This window comes from Camarhynchus parvulus, chromosome 24 (assembly GCF_901933205.1).
Source record: "Camarhynchus parvulus chromosome 24, STF_HiC, whole genome shotgun sequence".
Classification (NCBI taxonomy): domain Eukaryota; kingdom Metazoa; phylum Chordata; class Aves; order Passeriformes; family Thraupidae; genus Camarhynchus; species Camarhynchus parvulus.
In genome coordinates, this window is record NC_044594.1 from 1,614,035 (window position 1) to 1,625,572 (window position 11,538).

Consider the following 11,538-nt stretch of genomic DNA (forward strand, 5'->3'; position numbering starts at 1 on the left):
GCTCGGAGGGAGGAGGGAGCGGAGATGTCACTCGGTTGTCACGGCAACGCCGCGGCTTTACGAGATGCAGGCGCGGGGAAAAAAAACATCTGAAACCCATTTCCAGCCAAAAGGAAAAAAAAAAAAAAAAAAATAAACCGCAAAACTATCCCCGAGCCCGCTGTGGAAATGAGATTTTTTCAAACGCGCCGTACGCAGGGAGATCTGCGTGGAGCGGGGGGAGAGAGGAGGAGGAGGAGGAAGAGGAGGAGGAGGAGGAAGGGAGGGAGGTGATGCCTTGCACGGGGAGCAGAGCACTGAGAGAAGATCGTTCTGCGGCCACAGGAAGCTGCAAGGCAGGCCACGACAGCTGGGAGGTTCGCAAGTTTGAACATGGCATTTTTCAATGAAAAACAAAAAAGAAAAACACAAAAAAAAGCCCCCAAACAACAACAACAACAACAACAGCAAAAACCCCCAAAAAACAACAAACAAAAAACACCCCAAGAAACAAAACCACCTAAAAAAAAAAAAAAAACAAACAAAAAAAACCCAAAAAAATCCCAAACGCGAGAGAAAACGTTCAAACAATCAAACACAACTCCCAGCTCGTTCTGTAGCACCCATGACAGAAATGAGTATCGAGTGTCCCCAGGCCGCCTCTCGAAGTCGGTGTCACCTTTCAGGAAGTGCCCGTGGGGAAGGAAAAAAAGGAAAACGAAAGCGGGAAGGGTGAGAACCCCTCGGGCAGGGGCTCTGCCGGCACTGACCCCGCTGCTCTCCGCTCCCAGAATGTCCTGCCAGGCATTTCTAAGTGTGAAACGCGCTTAAAAACAAACTTTTTTTGTTTTTGTTTTCCCCCTGCCTAAGTGTTGGTGCATCCCGAGGAAAAATCAATGGCACAATTTCACAGTTTTAGCCCGGCACAGCTAAAATACAGAGAGAGAAGCAACAGGTCGCTTCCCTCTGTACCCAACCCAAAAGGAGGCGGTTCCTTCTCCTCCCGTTCTAAATTATTCATGTTTGCTCTCCCTGCTTTTCATAATTCCGTGGGAGTGGAGATTTTGATGTTTTCATCGGTTCTAATGCCACATCTGTTAAGCAAAACAACAGATTACAGGGAGGCTTTGCACAAAGCCTCGTAAGCTGGAGCTGCTGGGGGCTTGGAGCCTTGATCCCGTTCACTTTTGAGCTTCAGAATGCCATTAAATAAATATTTAACCCCATTTTTTAAATGCAATTGAGTAGCTTATGCCTGTGCAATTCCAATAAAATTTTGTGGGAAAACAAAGTGGTTCCCCCATGAGACAAAAAGAGACCTAAATTTGCAGGAAAAAACCAACAAAACACACTCTGAGCTTCCAGTGTGGACTTTAAAATGCTCTCCTTGGCTAATGATTTATTACGAATATTTATATTTATTGCATTATATTTATTTACCACCTGGTTTTTACATGGTAAACACACATTTATTGGGGATTTGTAATATAACAAGGAAGGATTTTGAGATTTTTGGGTTGATCAAGAAGATCTGGGATGCAGGGGCTCCCTTTCATCCTTTCATCCCATCTCCCTCCTGCAGAGCCCCCTGCTGCCCCAGCACCAGCCCAGCAAAGGCAAAAATGTTCCAAATGTTCTCCTTTTCCCTGCCAGGCTCAGGTACAGCCCAGCTCAGAGGTTTTCTCATCAAAGATTTGCTGCTGCAGGAGGTTTCTCGTTGTATTCTTACAGTTTCTTATCTGTGCCTGAATGCAGGGAATACAAACCAGGCTGGACATGCTGAGCCATTCCCCTGCCCATTGTGGGGACACAAATGGGGCTGGGGTGGGTGTGGGGGCTAAAAATAACTCTTAAAAATTAAATTCCACTTCTCCCTGTGTGTTTGACACCAAAGTTCCCAGCTGCTGCTGGCAGGGGTCGTGTTTTGCTGCCGGTTTTACACAAGAGGTGCCTCTCAGTGCTGCTTTTGCAAGGAGCCTCTCACGACCAGGAAATTCAGAATTCTCCCTGAATTTTCCTAAGGGGAATTCTCTGCCCAGTGACTCCAAACCCATCGGGGCAGTGACACCCAAAGGGTGCCCCAGCAGCTGCCCCTGGGGTGAGTGACCTCCCAGCCCAGGCTTGGTGACACTCGGTGGCATTGCCATCTCCTGGCCACTTCCAGCATGACCCCAGCCCCTGTCCTTGCCTCCTTCTGGTCACTAAAATCGGGGTTTGGAGGGAATAAAAACAAAAGAGGAATTCCTGAATCAGGAATATTTACAGTCTCATACATCACTTTTCTCTCTCTGGCAGCAAAAATAATTTCCTGAGACCTGTGGGGCTGACTTGTTCATTACCCAACATAGATGATCCAACATAGATGATCCAACATAGATGATCCAACCCCATTCCTGGGTCAGGAATTCACCCGTGGGGTTTGTGGGGCCGTGACTGCAGCAAGAACCCAAAGAGCTGCCTAAGGGCACGGCTGCACTCGTGTCACTGACCCCAAATCCTCCTGAAGCACCAAAAGGGACAGAAAGGACACCAAAGGGACAGAAATGGCACCAAAGGAGCAGAAAGGGCACCAACGGAACAGAATGGACACCAAAGGGGCAGAAGAACACCAAAAAGGACAGAGAGGGCACCAAAAAGGATAGAAAGGGCACCAAAAGGCTCTGGGAACTCACAGAGGGTGCAGGAGGCTGTGGGGGGTGACAGGGCCCCGTGCCCATCAGAGTCCCCATGCTGGATGTCACCTCAGTGCCAGGGGAGGGTCCCAGCACTCCTGAGCCTGAGGGGAAAAGGAAATCCATCAGGGATTTGGGATGGGGTGGGATGGGATGGGATGGGATGGGATGGGATGGGATGGGATGGGATCGGGGATGGGATGGGATGAGGGTGGGATGGGATGGGATGGGATGGGATGGGATGGGATGGGATGGGATGGGATGGGATGGGATGGGATGGGATGGGATGGGATGAGGTGGGATGGGATGGGATGGGATGGGATGGGATGGGATGGGATGGGATGGGATGGGATGGGATGGGATGGGGTGGGGTGGGGTGGGGCTGAGGTGAGATGAGGTGGGATGGGGTGGGGTGAGGGGGAATGGGGAGAGGTGGAACGGGATGGGATGGGATGCGGTGGGATTGATGGGTACCAGGAGCCGCACTCCCGGCCCTACCGGCTCCCGGCGCGTCTCCGGTTGCCACGGGAACGGGGGCGGGATGGCGCTGGCTCCGCCCCGGGATCGGGATCGGAGCCGGCTCGGGGATGCCCCTGCCCAGCCCCGCACCGCCCCCGGGAGCGGGACCCTGTGTGTCCCCCCAGCCCCGCAAAGCCTCGCCCAAAGAGCGGAATTCTCACTTCAAACCGAATATTGCATCTTTAATGGCACATCAACACCCGTTTGGCATACACGGCAGCCGCGGGCAGTACAGATTTTAATATTCAGTGCAAAACTGAATCCTTCAGGAAAATCTCTGTTGCAGAACACGTGGCTTCCACAATTCCCCATGGAAAACCTGGGAAAAGTGGAATTTTCTGTAGGATGACCATGAAATTGTCTGTAGGATGAGCGTGGAATTGTCTCTAGGATGTGTCACTTTGAATTTTTAAGTTTTTCTATGCCTTCTGATGTTTACATTCTTGCAGCAAACTTTCTCACACACTTTCTGTAAATAACTCATTGTTTTGCATTCCTTTATGGAGGAGGAGAAACTGGATGGGCTGTTGGTTTGTCCAGTGTCATTGGAGAGGTGGCACTGTCACTGTCACTTTTAGAAAACGATAAATGTTGGAGTCAGAAAATAAACTGCCCTTTTCTTCACCTTGACAGCAGCGGTGTGTGTGCTCATGTTGTTTGGTGGCCTGTCGTGACAAGGATGAGTGTGGAATTGTCTCTGATGACCATGGAATTGTCTCTGATGACCATGGAATTGTCTCCAGGATGAGCTGCACTTCCAGGAACAGCCCGAGGGTGATGTGGAAGCTGCAGCTCCTCGGGGAATGGCAGATAAAGAACCATTCCAGGGGCTCGGGCACTCATTAAAACATGTAGGAAAAATGGGGAGATTGGTCCTCAAACACTCCCACCTTGGCAAACACAGCCCGGAGCAGCTTTCTTTATTTTTCACCACGAGCAGGAACTCCTTTGTGCTTTTCCCACCCAGCTGAGGTGTAAAATGCAAAGTTCTGTGTGTTTATAAAAGGAACCATCTCTGCAAAGTTGTGTGTGTTTATAAAATCTCCACCTCTAAACGCTGCCAGTGACTGGGGCTGCCCCAGAATCTGCTCTGCAGGCCCTGACTGAGGAGCAGAATGTGCCAGGCCTTGCTTTAGTGCCTGCAGATGGGGTTTGGGGAGCCCTGGTGCCAGTGCTGCCCAGTTTGGACCATTGCTACGCTGAATTACTGACATGATTTCAAATCCACAGACAGAGGTGGAGCTGACAGCCCCACGAGGTGTGTGCTCGGTGTCACTGGGGTTTACAACCAGGGCTGGCAGCACAAAATGAGGGAAAAGTGGAGGCAAAGTCCAAAGTCTTCTCTGAAGCTGCCCAGGGTTCATTCCCAGTGCCCCAGGCAGCTGCTGGACTCGGAGAACTGCCCTAAAAATAGGCACTGATCTGCAGCTAAACTGCCAATTTTGCCTTGTTTCACTTCCAGTCCGAGCCAGGAGCTCACTCCTCACTTGTCTGCACCGAGGATGCACCTCTGAACAGCCCAGCAGTGACAGAAATCCTTCTGTACCCTCCAAATTCTGCATTTCTGGCTGCCAGGTACCGTGCATGGCTGTACAGCGCTGATTTTGGGGCAAGGGGATGCACCCCGGGCCTGGCTGCACCTCCAGGAGCAGCAGATCCTGCTGAAGGTCTCCTCTCCTCACAGCACCACCCACGAGTCACTCTGCATGCTCAGAGCTTTAACACTGACACAAAACCCTCACCAAAACCTCCCTTTAGTGCTGAATTCCTGAATTCCCAAAGGCAGCACCAGAACCTCCCTTTAGTCCGAATTCCCCAGGGCAGCACCAAAACGTCCCTTTAGCGCTGAATTTCTGAATTCGGGAGGAGAAGGATGAGGCCATGGGGTGAGCTCCTTTTCCTTCTGAAGGAGGAGGACATGCAGGGAGCTCCTTTTCCTGGTGGAGAACAAGGCCATGGGGTGAGCTCCTTTTCCTGCTGAATGAGGAGGATGAGGCCATGGGGTGAGCTCCTTTTCCTGCTGAAGGACGAGGCCATGGGGTGAGCTCCTTTTCCTGCTGAAGGACGAGGATGAGGCCATGGGGTGAGCTCCTTTCTTCTGAAGGAGGAGCAGGCCATGGGGTGAGCTCCTTTCTCTTCTGAAAGGAGAATGAAGGCCATGGGGTGAGCTCCTTTCTCTGCTGAAGGACAAGGCCATGGGGTGAGCTCCTTTCCCTGCTGAAGGACAAGGCCATGGGGTGAGCTCCTTTCCCTGCTGGAGGACAAGGCCATGGGGTGAGCTCCTTTCTCTGCTGGAGAACAAGGCCATGGGGTGAGCTCCTTTCCCTGCTGGAGAACAAGGCCATGGGGTGAGCTCCTTTCCCTGCTGAAGGACAAGGCCATGGGGTGAGCTCCTTTCCCTGCTGAAGGACAAGGCCATGGGGTGAGCTCCTTTCTCTGCTGGAGAACAAGGCCATGGGGTGAGCTCCTTTCCCTGCTGGAGGAGCAGCAGGACGAGGCCATGAGTTCTCTCAGACCAAGGTCCCGTTTTTGCTGTCGTACTTGAGCCTGGCCCTGGGGAAGTTGAGGGTGGCGTACTCGGTGGCCTGGTGCTGCTGCAGGCTCCTCACCTGGGCAGCCGAGCGCTGCTGGGCCCTGCACAGCACCTGGATGTCGGCGTAGTGGATGCTCTCCTCCTGCTGGACACCCCTTCTGCTCACCGTGGCATACACAGGGACTTCTGGGACATCCTCATACGTTGGCACTGCTGATGTGACAGCCTGCTCACAAAAGGATAAAACCAGGTAAGTTTTCCCAGAATTGGTCTGAGAGACTCTTACAAAAAACAATTTCAGCATAATAAATATAAAGAAATTTGGCTTATCCCCTGTCGTGGTTTGATGCTGGTGCAATGTCAGAAAAAAATTCTGTCCAAAAATGTATTTAGTTAAAAAGAATCTTGCTTTCAACTTTCAGCAGTCAATATCTTCTGTTTTAAATTGATATTTAGATATGGTTGATTTATATTTGGTTTCATGTTTGCATGGTATTTTACCTGAGCTACAACCTGTTATGGACTTGAACTTCGGTTTAAGATGAAAGCAAGAGTCCCAGACTGTAGAAAAAAAATTCTGTCCAAAAAACTCACTTCTTTTTTTAAACTAGGACACTTCCTTCATAAGGAAAAGAGATTTCTCCTTTGAAATGAATAGGAGAAATCCATCACACTTGAGATAGCCCAGCTACCCCAAACAGCATCAAATCAGCAGGATGGCTTCTGAGGCAGTGTTGGAAACAGAAAAAGGTTTAATAAAAGGCAAAATAACAAAGCTCTTACAGAGAAAAACAAAGCCAGGGGTGAGAGGTTCTTGCTCCTGCTAAAACACTTCACAAAAGGGATTATTTCCTTTTTTTTCTTCCTTTTCTGGTGAATTATCTAGGCTGGACCTCTTGGTCTGTGTCTAATTGAGCAGCCCCAGGTTGAGGTGAAGTCCCAAAGGTCCTGTGAGGTGTTTCTGTACCAAATTGGGTACAATTGGGTACAATTTGGACCTCTTGGCCTCTGTCCTCAGCCCCAGGTGTGAGGTGAACTCCCAAAGGTCCCATGAGATGTCTTTGTACTTGATTTGGGAGAGAAACTTCTGGGCTTGTTGTCTTTTTAAGCAGGCAAAGAATAATTTGGTCACTCCATCAACAGGGGCACATTCCTACAGACAGGGGGCAAAAAAAAGTGGGAGAAGCCACAAATGGGCAGTGTGCCCACGTTAGAGGCTGCAGAGCAGGAGAGGATTCTTGGCTCTGGATCCTGCCCTGTGTCCCCCCAGCCCAGGGCAGCTCTGTCTCCTCAACCCACACTTAGGAAAACGCTCTGGACAGCTCTTTACCTTGTTGCCAGGCTGCTGCTGCTGCTGAGCCTCCTGCCTCACGTGAGCTCCTGCAAAAGAAACACCAGTTTAGGGGTCAGCTTGAACCTGTTTGTTGTTCCACCTCGGGGTGCCTGCTGGGCACAAATCAGATTTCCACCTCTTCTGACTCCCTCAGCCCTGATGCTGCCCAAGAAGAAAGCCTGGGCTTGTTTTTTTGGGAAAAATGAGGTTTCCCAGGATGGCAGCACGCTGTGGACCACAGAGTTCTTGGCAGAAGCCACAGACCCAGCACAGAGAGCTCCTTGTTGGGCCCTCAGAGGAGTCAGAGCCACTTTTAACTTGGTCATTTCCTCTGCTGCCTGGCAAACATGTTCTGCCCAGCCTGGTCCAAAGGCCACAGGACACAGCCTGAGGAATGCCCTTGCTCGTGGCAGTGCTGTCAGACAGATGTTTGCAGCTCCTGCAGGAGGTGTTGGCAGCCCCTGCCCTGCTGGAGAGCTCCTGGCTGTGTTTTGAGGAGGGACTTGGCTGTTCTAAAGGCATTGCTCAAGTCCCTTCCCTCCCCATCACCCTCCTTGCTTCAAGATTTAAGGAAATTCTGCCTCAAACTCCTCCTGAGGAAGGTTAAGTGCAAAAGGAGTGTGGGAGGGGATGTCCCCTCCCCGGGCGCTCTGTCACTGCAAACACTGTCACACACCCTTACCTTGCTTCTCTTTCTTCCTTTTGAAAGGTGAAGGGCACTTCCTGAAATCAGAGAGGCACATCAGAGACAGAGACACATCAGAGAGACAGAGACACATCAGCCCTGCAAATCCCAAACCTCTGCCCCCCAGACCAGCCCAGACCCCACCTGGGGTACCAGGGAGTGGGACAGCCCCCAGGAGAGCCAGCCAGGAACCCCAGTGACCCTTGCAGGGCAGATGTCCAAAGGGAAGGTGTCCAAAGGGGATGGGAGGTGTTTCCTCCTGCTGGGGCACACCCACACCCCCCCAGCCACCCCAGCTGTCCCTCCTGCCCCAGCAGCATCCCCAGGAATGGGAGCTCCTCTCCCTGGAGCTTTGCATTTCTCCATTTTTCTCCATTCCTGATCTCAGCTCCGAGGCACGGGCTGCAGGGCACCATCCCAGCTGGCACCAACTCCTCCTTTTGAGGGCACCAACCCCTCCTTTTGGGGTCACCAACCTCTCCCTTTGGGGTCCCCAACCCCCCCTTTTGGTGTCACCAACCCCTCCTTTTGGTGTCAGCTGCCCTGCCAGCCCCCGTCCCTGTGCTGGCCCAGGGAGCAGCTGTCTGAGTGCAGCTTTCAGACACTTTTCCTGTTCTCAGAGTTCCACTTTGAACAGAAGCAAAGCAAACAAGCTCTGCCCTCACCACCAGCCAAAAACCAAACCCTCCTCTGAGCTGCACCCGTGTGAGCAGAGAGGGACAGATGTGCCCCAGGAGAGGACAGGAGCCAAACCCATCCCAGCTGTGACAGCAGAGCCTGGAGCTGAGCTCCTGCAGGCCGGGCCTGGCAGAGGGACTGGTGTCCCCCTCCGGGACAGACGGACAAAGGACATGGCAGCTCAGAGGGCAGGGGAGCGGGTGCAGCCCTGGCGTGGCCCCTCGTGCACACACACAGAGCTGTGGCAGCGCCTGGATGGGGCTCCAGGCACGGAATGCAGGCACAGAGCAGTGCCCCAGGCAGGGCTGTGCCTGTGCCAGCTCTGCCAGGCAGCACAGGCTGTGCAGCCGTGCCCTGGCACTGCCGAGGGAAAACAAAACCCCCTGGGAATGCAGGCAGGGAGTCTGGAATGGCCAGGAATGATTAACCAGGACCGGGCAGGCACAGGCAGCTTTGGGCAGGGCAGGGTGGCCGAGGCTCCAGCGCTGCCACACGGGCACCTCCAGCCCTTCACAGGCAAAATCCGGGGGGTTCTCACCAGGAATTTGGGGTTTAACTCACAGCAGCCCCTCTGTGGGGCTCTTCCAGCCTCCTCCTCCTCCTCCCCTGCCTGCAGTGTCTGCTCCTGGACCAGGTTTGTGTGGCAGAGGACTTCCCTTGCTGTCAGCACCCAGACAAGGAGGATTTCACCAAACCAGCACCTTTGGGGCATTTCCCTTCCTGCCAGCACTCAGTTGTGAGGATTTCACCAAACCAGCACCTTTTGGGGCATTTTCCTTGCTGCCAGCACCCAGGCAAGGAGGATTTCAGCAGAGCAGCAGCTCGGGGCAGAAGCAGCAGGGTCGCTGCCCTCTCTGGGCAGGCAGGGCTGGGCTGGCATTCCAGGCTGTTCCCTCGGTGCAGGGAACACTGCAGGCAGTGCGTGGGCTGCAGCTATTCCTGTCTGCGGGATAATCACAGCCAGGCATCTCCCCAGGAATGGGGACACGTGTGGCGGGGGAAATGGGAGCGGGGGAACCTCTGCCCTGCTCTCCAAGGCTGCTGGAGCTCCCAGCCTGAGAGAATTCTCCATGGCAGCGCCCAGGCCCTGCTGCCTGCCCTGTCCCTGTGCCAAGGCCAGGCTGATCCCTGCCCCACACAATCCTGGGGCCTGGATTTGGGCAGCTTGCCCTGTCTGTGCCACTTTAAAGGTCAGAGCCTGGGGCAGAAGAGCCCAGACCCGAGGGCACAATTCCTTCATCAATGACTCCCCAGACAGAATCAATTTGCTGTGATCAATTTTCTTTGCAGACCTCAGACTGTGCCCCAGGCATGCCCTGATCGAGTCCTGATGCCCCGGGTGCCTCATTTGAAATGAAAAATGGGAATTTTGGTGGCTGACCGCCTTTCCACCTCCCACCTTCAACTCCTGTTCTGAAATCCCAAAATCCTCAAGGCTCAGGGCTTGGAAGAACCTCCCAAGCCTTCCTCCACTAGGTGATGCTGTGCCTCTTGGAATTATTAAAACTGGATGAATTTCTTGCACTTTCGTCTGAAATTCATGGCTCTTCCCCTGGAAGAGCTGAAAATATTCCCACTTGGCGGGGAGTGCTGTCCTTTCTCTGCGAGCAGGAGGTGCAGGGCACTGCAGGAGCCAGGGGGGATTAAAGTGCCACCCTCCTTCCCTCCCTCCTTCCCAGCCACAGCATCTCAGAAACGCGCCCAGGATTTCCCGAGCAGAAATACAAAGCACTGGAATGCTCTTCCCAGGGAGGAGGTGGAATCACCATCTCTGGATGTGTTTAACAAAGACTGGACATGGCACTTGGTGCTACAGTCTGGGTGAGGTGTCAGGGCACAGGTTGGACCCGATGATCTTAGAGGTCTCTTCCAACCTCATTATTCTGTGATTGTGTGAAATAAACCCCAGACAGACGCGGGCAGGGAGAGGGGCTGGGATGGCTGAGGGCAGGAGGGGGCGGCTGAACCCCCCTTTGTCCCAGGGACCCCTCAAAGGGACCCCTTATGGCATGGGGACAGCGATTTGAGGAGAACGATTTGGGAACAGCGATTTGGGATTTCCCAGCTCCTTCCCAGCCCCGAGCTGCCGCTCCCGTCCGGGCTGAGATGTGACAAAACCCCCCTTGTCCCCTTGTCCCCGTGCCCCGGGCAGCTGCACAGCCCTGCTGCTGTGCCCACCTGTCCGTGCCGGGCAGGTGCGGGGCTCAGAGCCCCGGGCAGCCCAAAGAGCCCTGGGCACCCAGCACAAGGCTCAGAGCTCTGCCCAGCTCTGCCCAGCCCAGCACAAGGGTGCCAATCTCCCGGATCCTGCCGGTGCCCAGTGCCAGTGCCCGGTTCCCGATGCCCGGTGCCAGTGCCCGTTGCCTGTTCCCAGTGCCCGGTGCCCGCAGTGCCCGGTTCCCTGTTCCCGGTGTCGGTTCCCGGTGCCCGGTTCCCGGTGCTCGGTGCCGGTGCCCGGTGCCCGCAGTGCCCGATTCCCGATGCCCGGTGCCCGTTCCCGGTTCCCTGTGCCCGGTTCTCAATGCCCGATGCCCGATGCCCGGTGCCCGGTGCCCGTTCCCGGCTCCCTGTGCCCGGTTCCCGGTTCCCGGTGTCGGTTCCCGATGCCCGGTGCCCGCAGTGCCCGGTGTCCGGTTCCCGGTGCCCGCAGTGTCCGGTTCCCGGTTCCCGGTGTCGGTTCCCGATGCCCGGTGCCCGGTGCCCGGTGCCCGTTCCCGGCTCCCTGGGCCCGGTTCCCGGTTCCCGGTGTCGGTTCCCGATGCCCGGTGCCCGACGCCCGGTGCCCGGTGCCCGTTCCCGGCTCCCTGTGCCCGGTTCCCGGTGCCCGGTGTCGGTGCCCGGTGTTGGTGCCCCGTGCCCGCCCCGCACTCACCAGCGCCGGCCGCAGCCGCACAGGTTGCCCATGGCGCTCCCTGGTTCCCCGCCGCGCCGAGCGCTCCCCGGGCAGGCTGAGCTCGTATTTCCTGGTTCCTGCTCGGGCCCGGCTCGCAGGGAGTGTCCCCAGTGTCGGGTTTCGGAGCTGGCCCCGTGTGCCATCTACCGGAGTCCCGGCGGGACGGGGAGCGCTGCCCGCGTCCCCGGGCTGGGCCAGCCCTGCGGCTCCAACTCGGCTTTGTCCCTGCCCAGGATGAGCCACCGG

The 11,538-nt window shown here is 54.9% G+C and overlaps 1 protein-coding gene across 1 annotated transcript; it reads right to left on the reverse strand.

Moving 5' to 3' along the window:
- Nucleotides 1-5,397: 5,397 nt before the first annotated feature.
- Nucleotides 5,398-11,357, reverse strand: C24H11orf52 (chromosome 24 C11orf52 homolog). The gene is made up of 4 exons (XM_030965018.1): nucleotides 11,272-11,357; nucleotides 7,719-7,759; nucleotides 7,034-7,083; nucleotides 5,398-5,929 (listed from the first exon to the last, which is right to left on the reverse strand). Exons 1-4 carry the CDS (start codon nucleotides 11,301-11,303, stop codon nucleotides 5,681-5,683), a joined length of 372 nt encoding a protein of 123 aa, XP_030820878.1. The 5' UTR covers nucleotides 11,304-11,357; the 3' UTR covers nucleotides 5,398-5,680.
- Nucleotides 11,358-11,538: the final 181 nt, after the last annotated feature.

What these genes read in the sequence shown, in the direction of transcription:
- C24H11orf52 (XM_030965018.1), bottom strand. Translation starts at nt 11,303, where the DNA reads ATGGGCAACCTGTGCGGCTGCGGCCGGCGCTG. An exon ending in TGCGGCTGCGGCCGGCGCTG is followed by an intron (nt 7,760 to 11,271) that starts GTGAGTGCGGGG and finishes CTCTGATTTCAG; the next exon opens with GAAGTGCCCTTCACCTTTCA. An exon ending in AGCAGCAGCCTGGCAACAAG is followed by an intron (nt 5,930 to 7,033) that starts GTAAAGAGCTGT and finishes TTTTGTGAGCAG; the next exon opens with GCTGTCACATCAGCAGTGCC.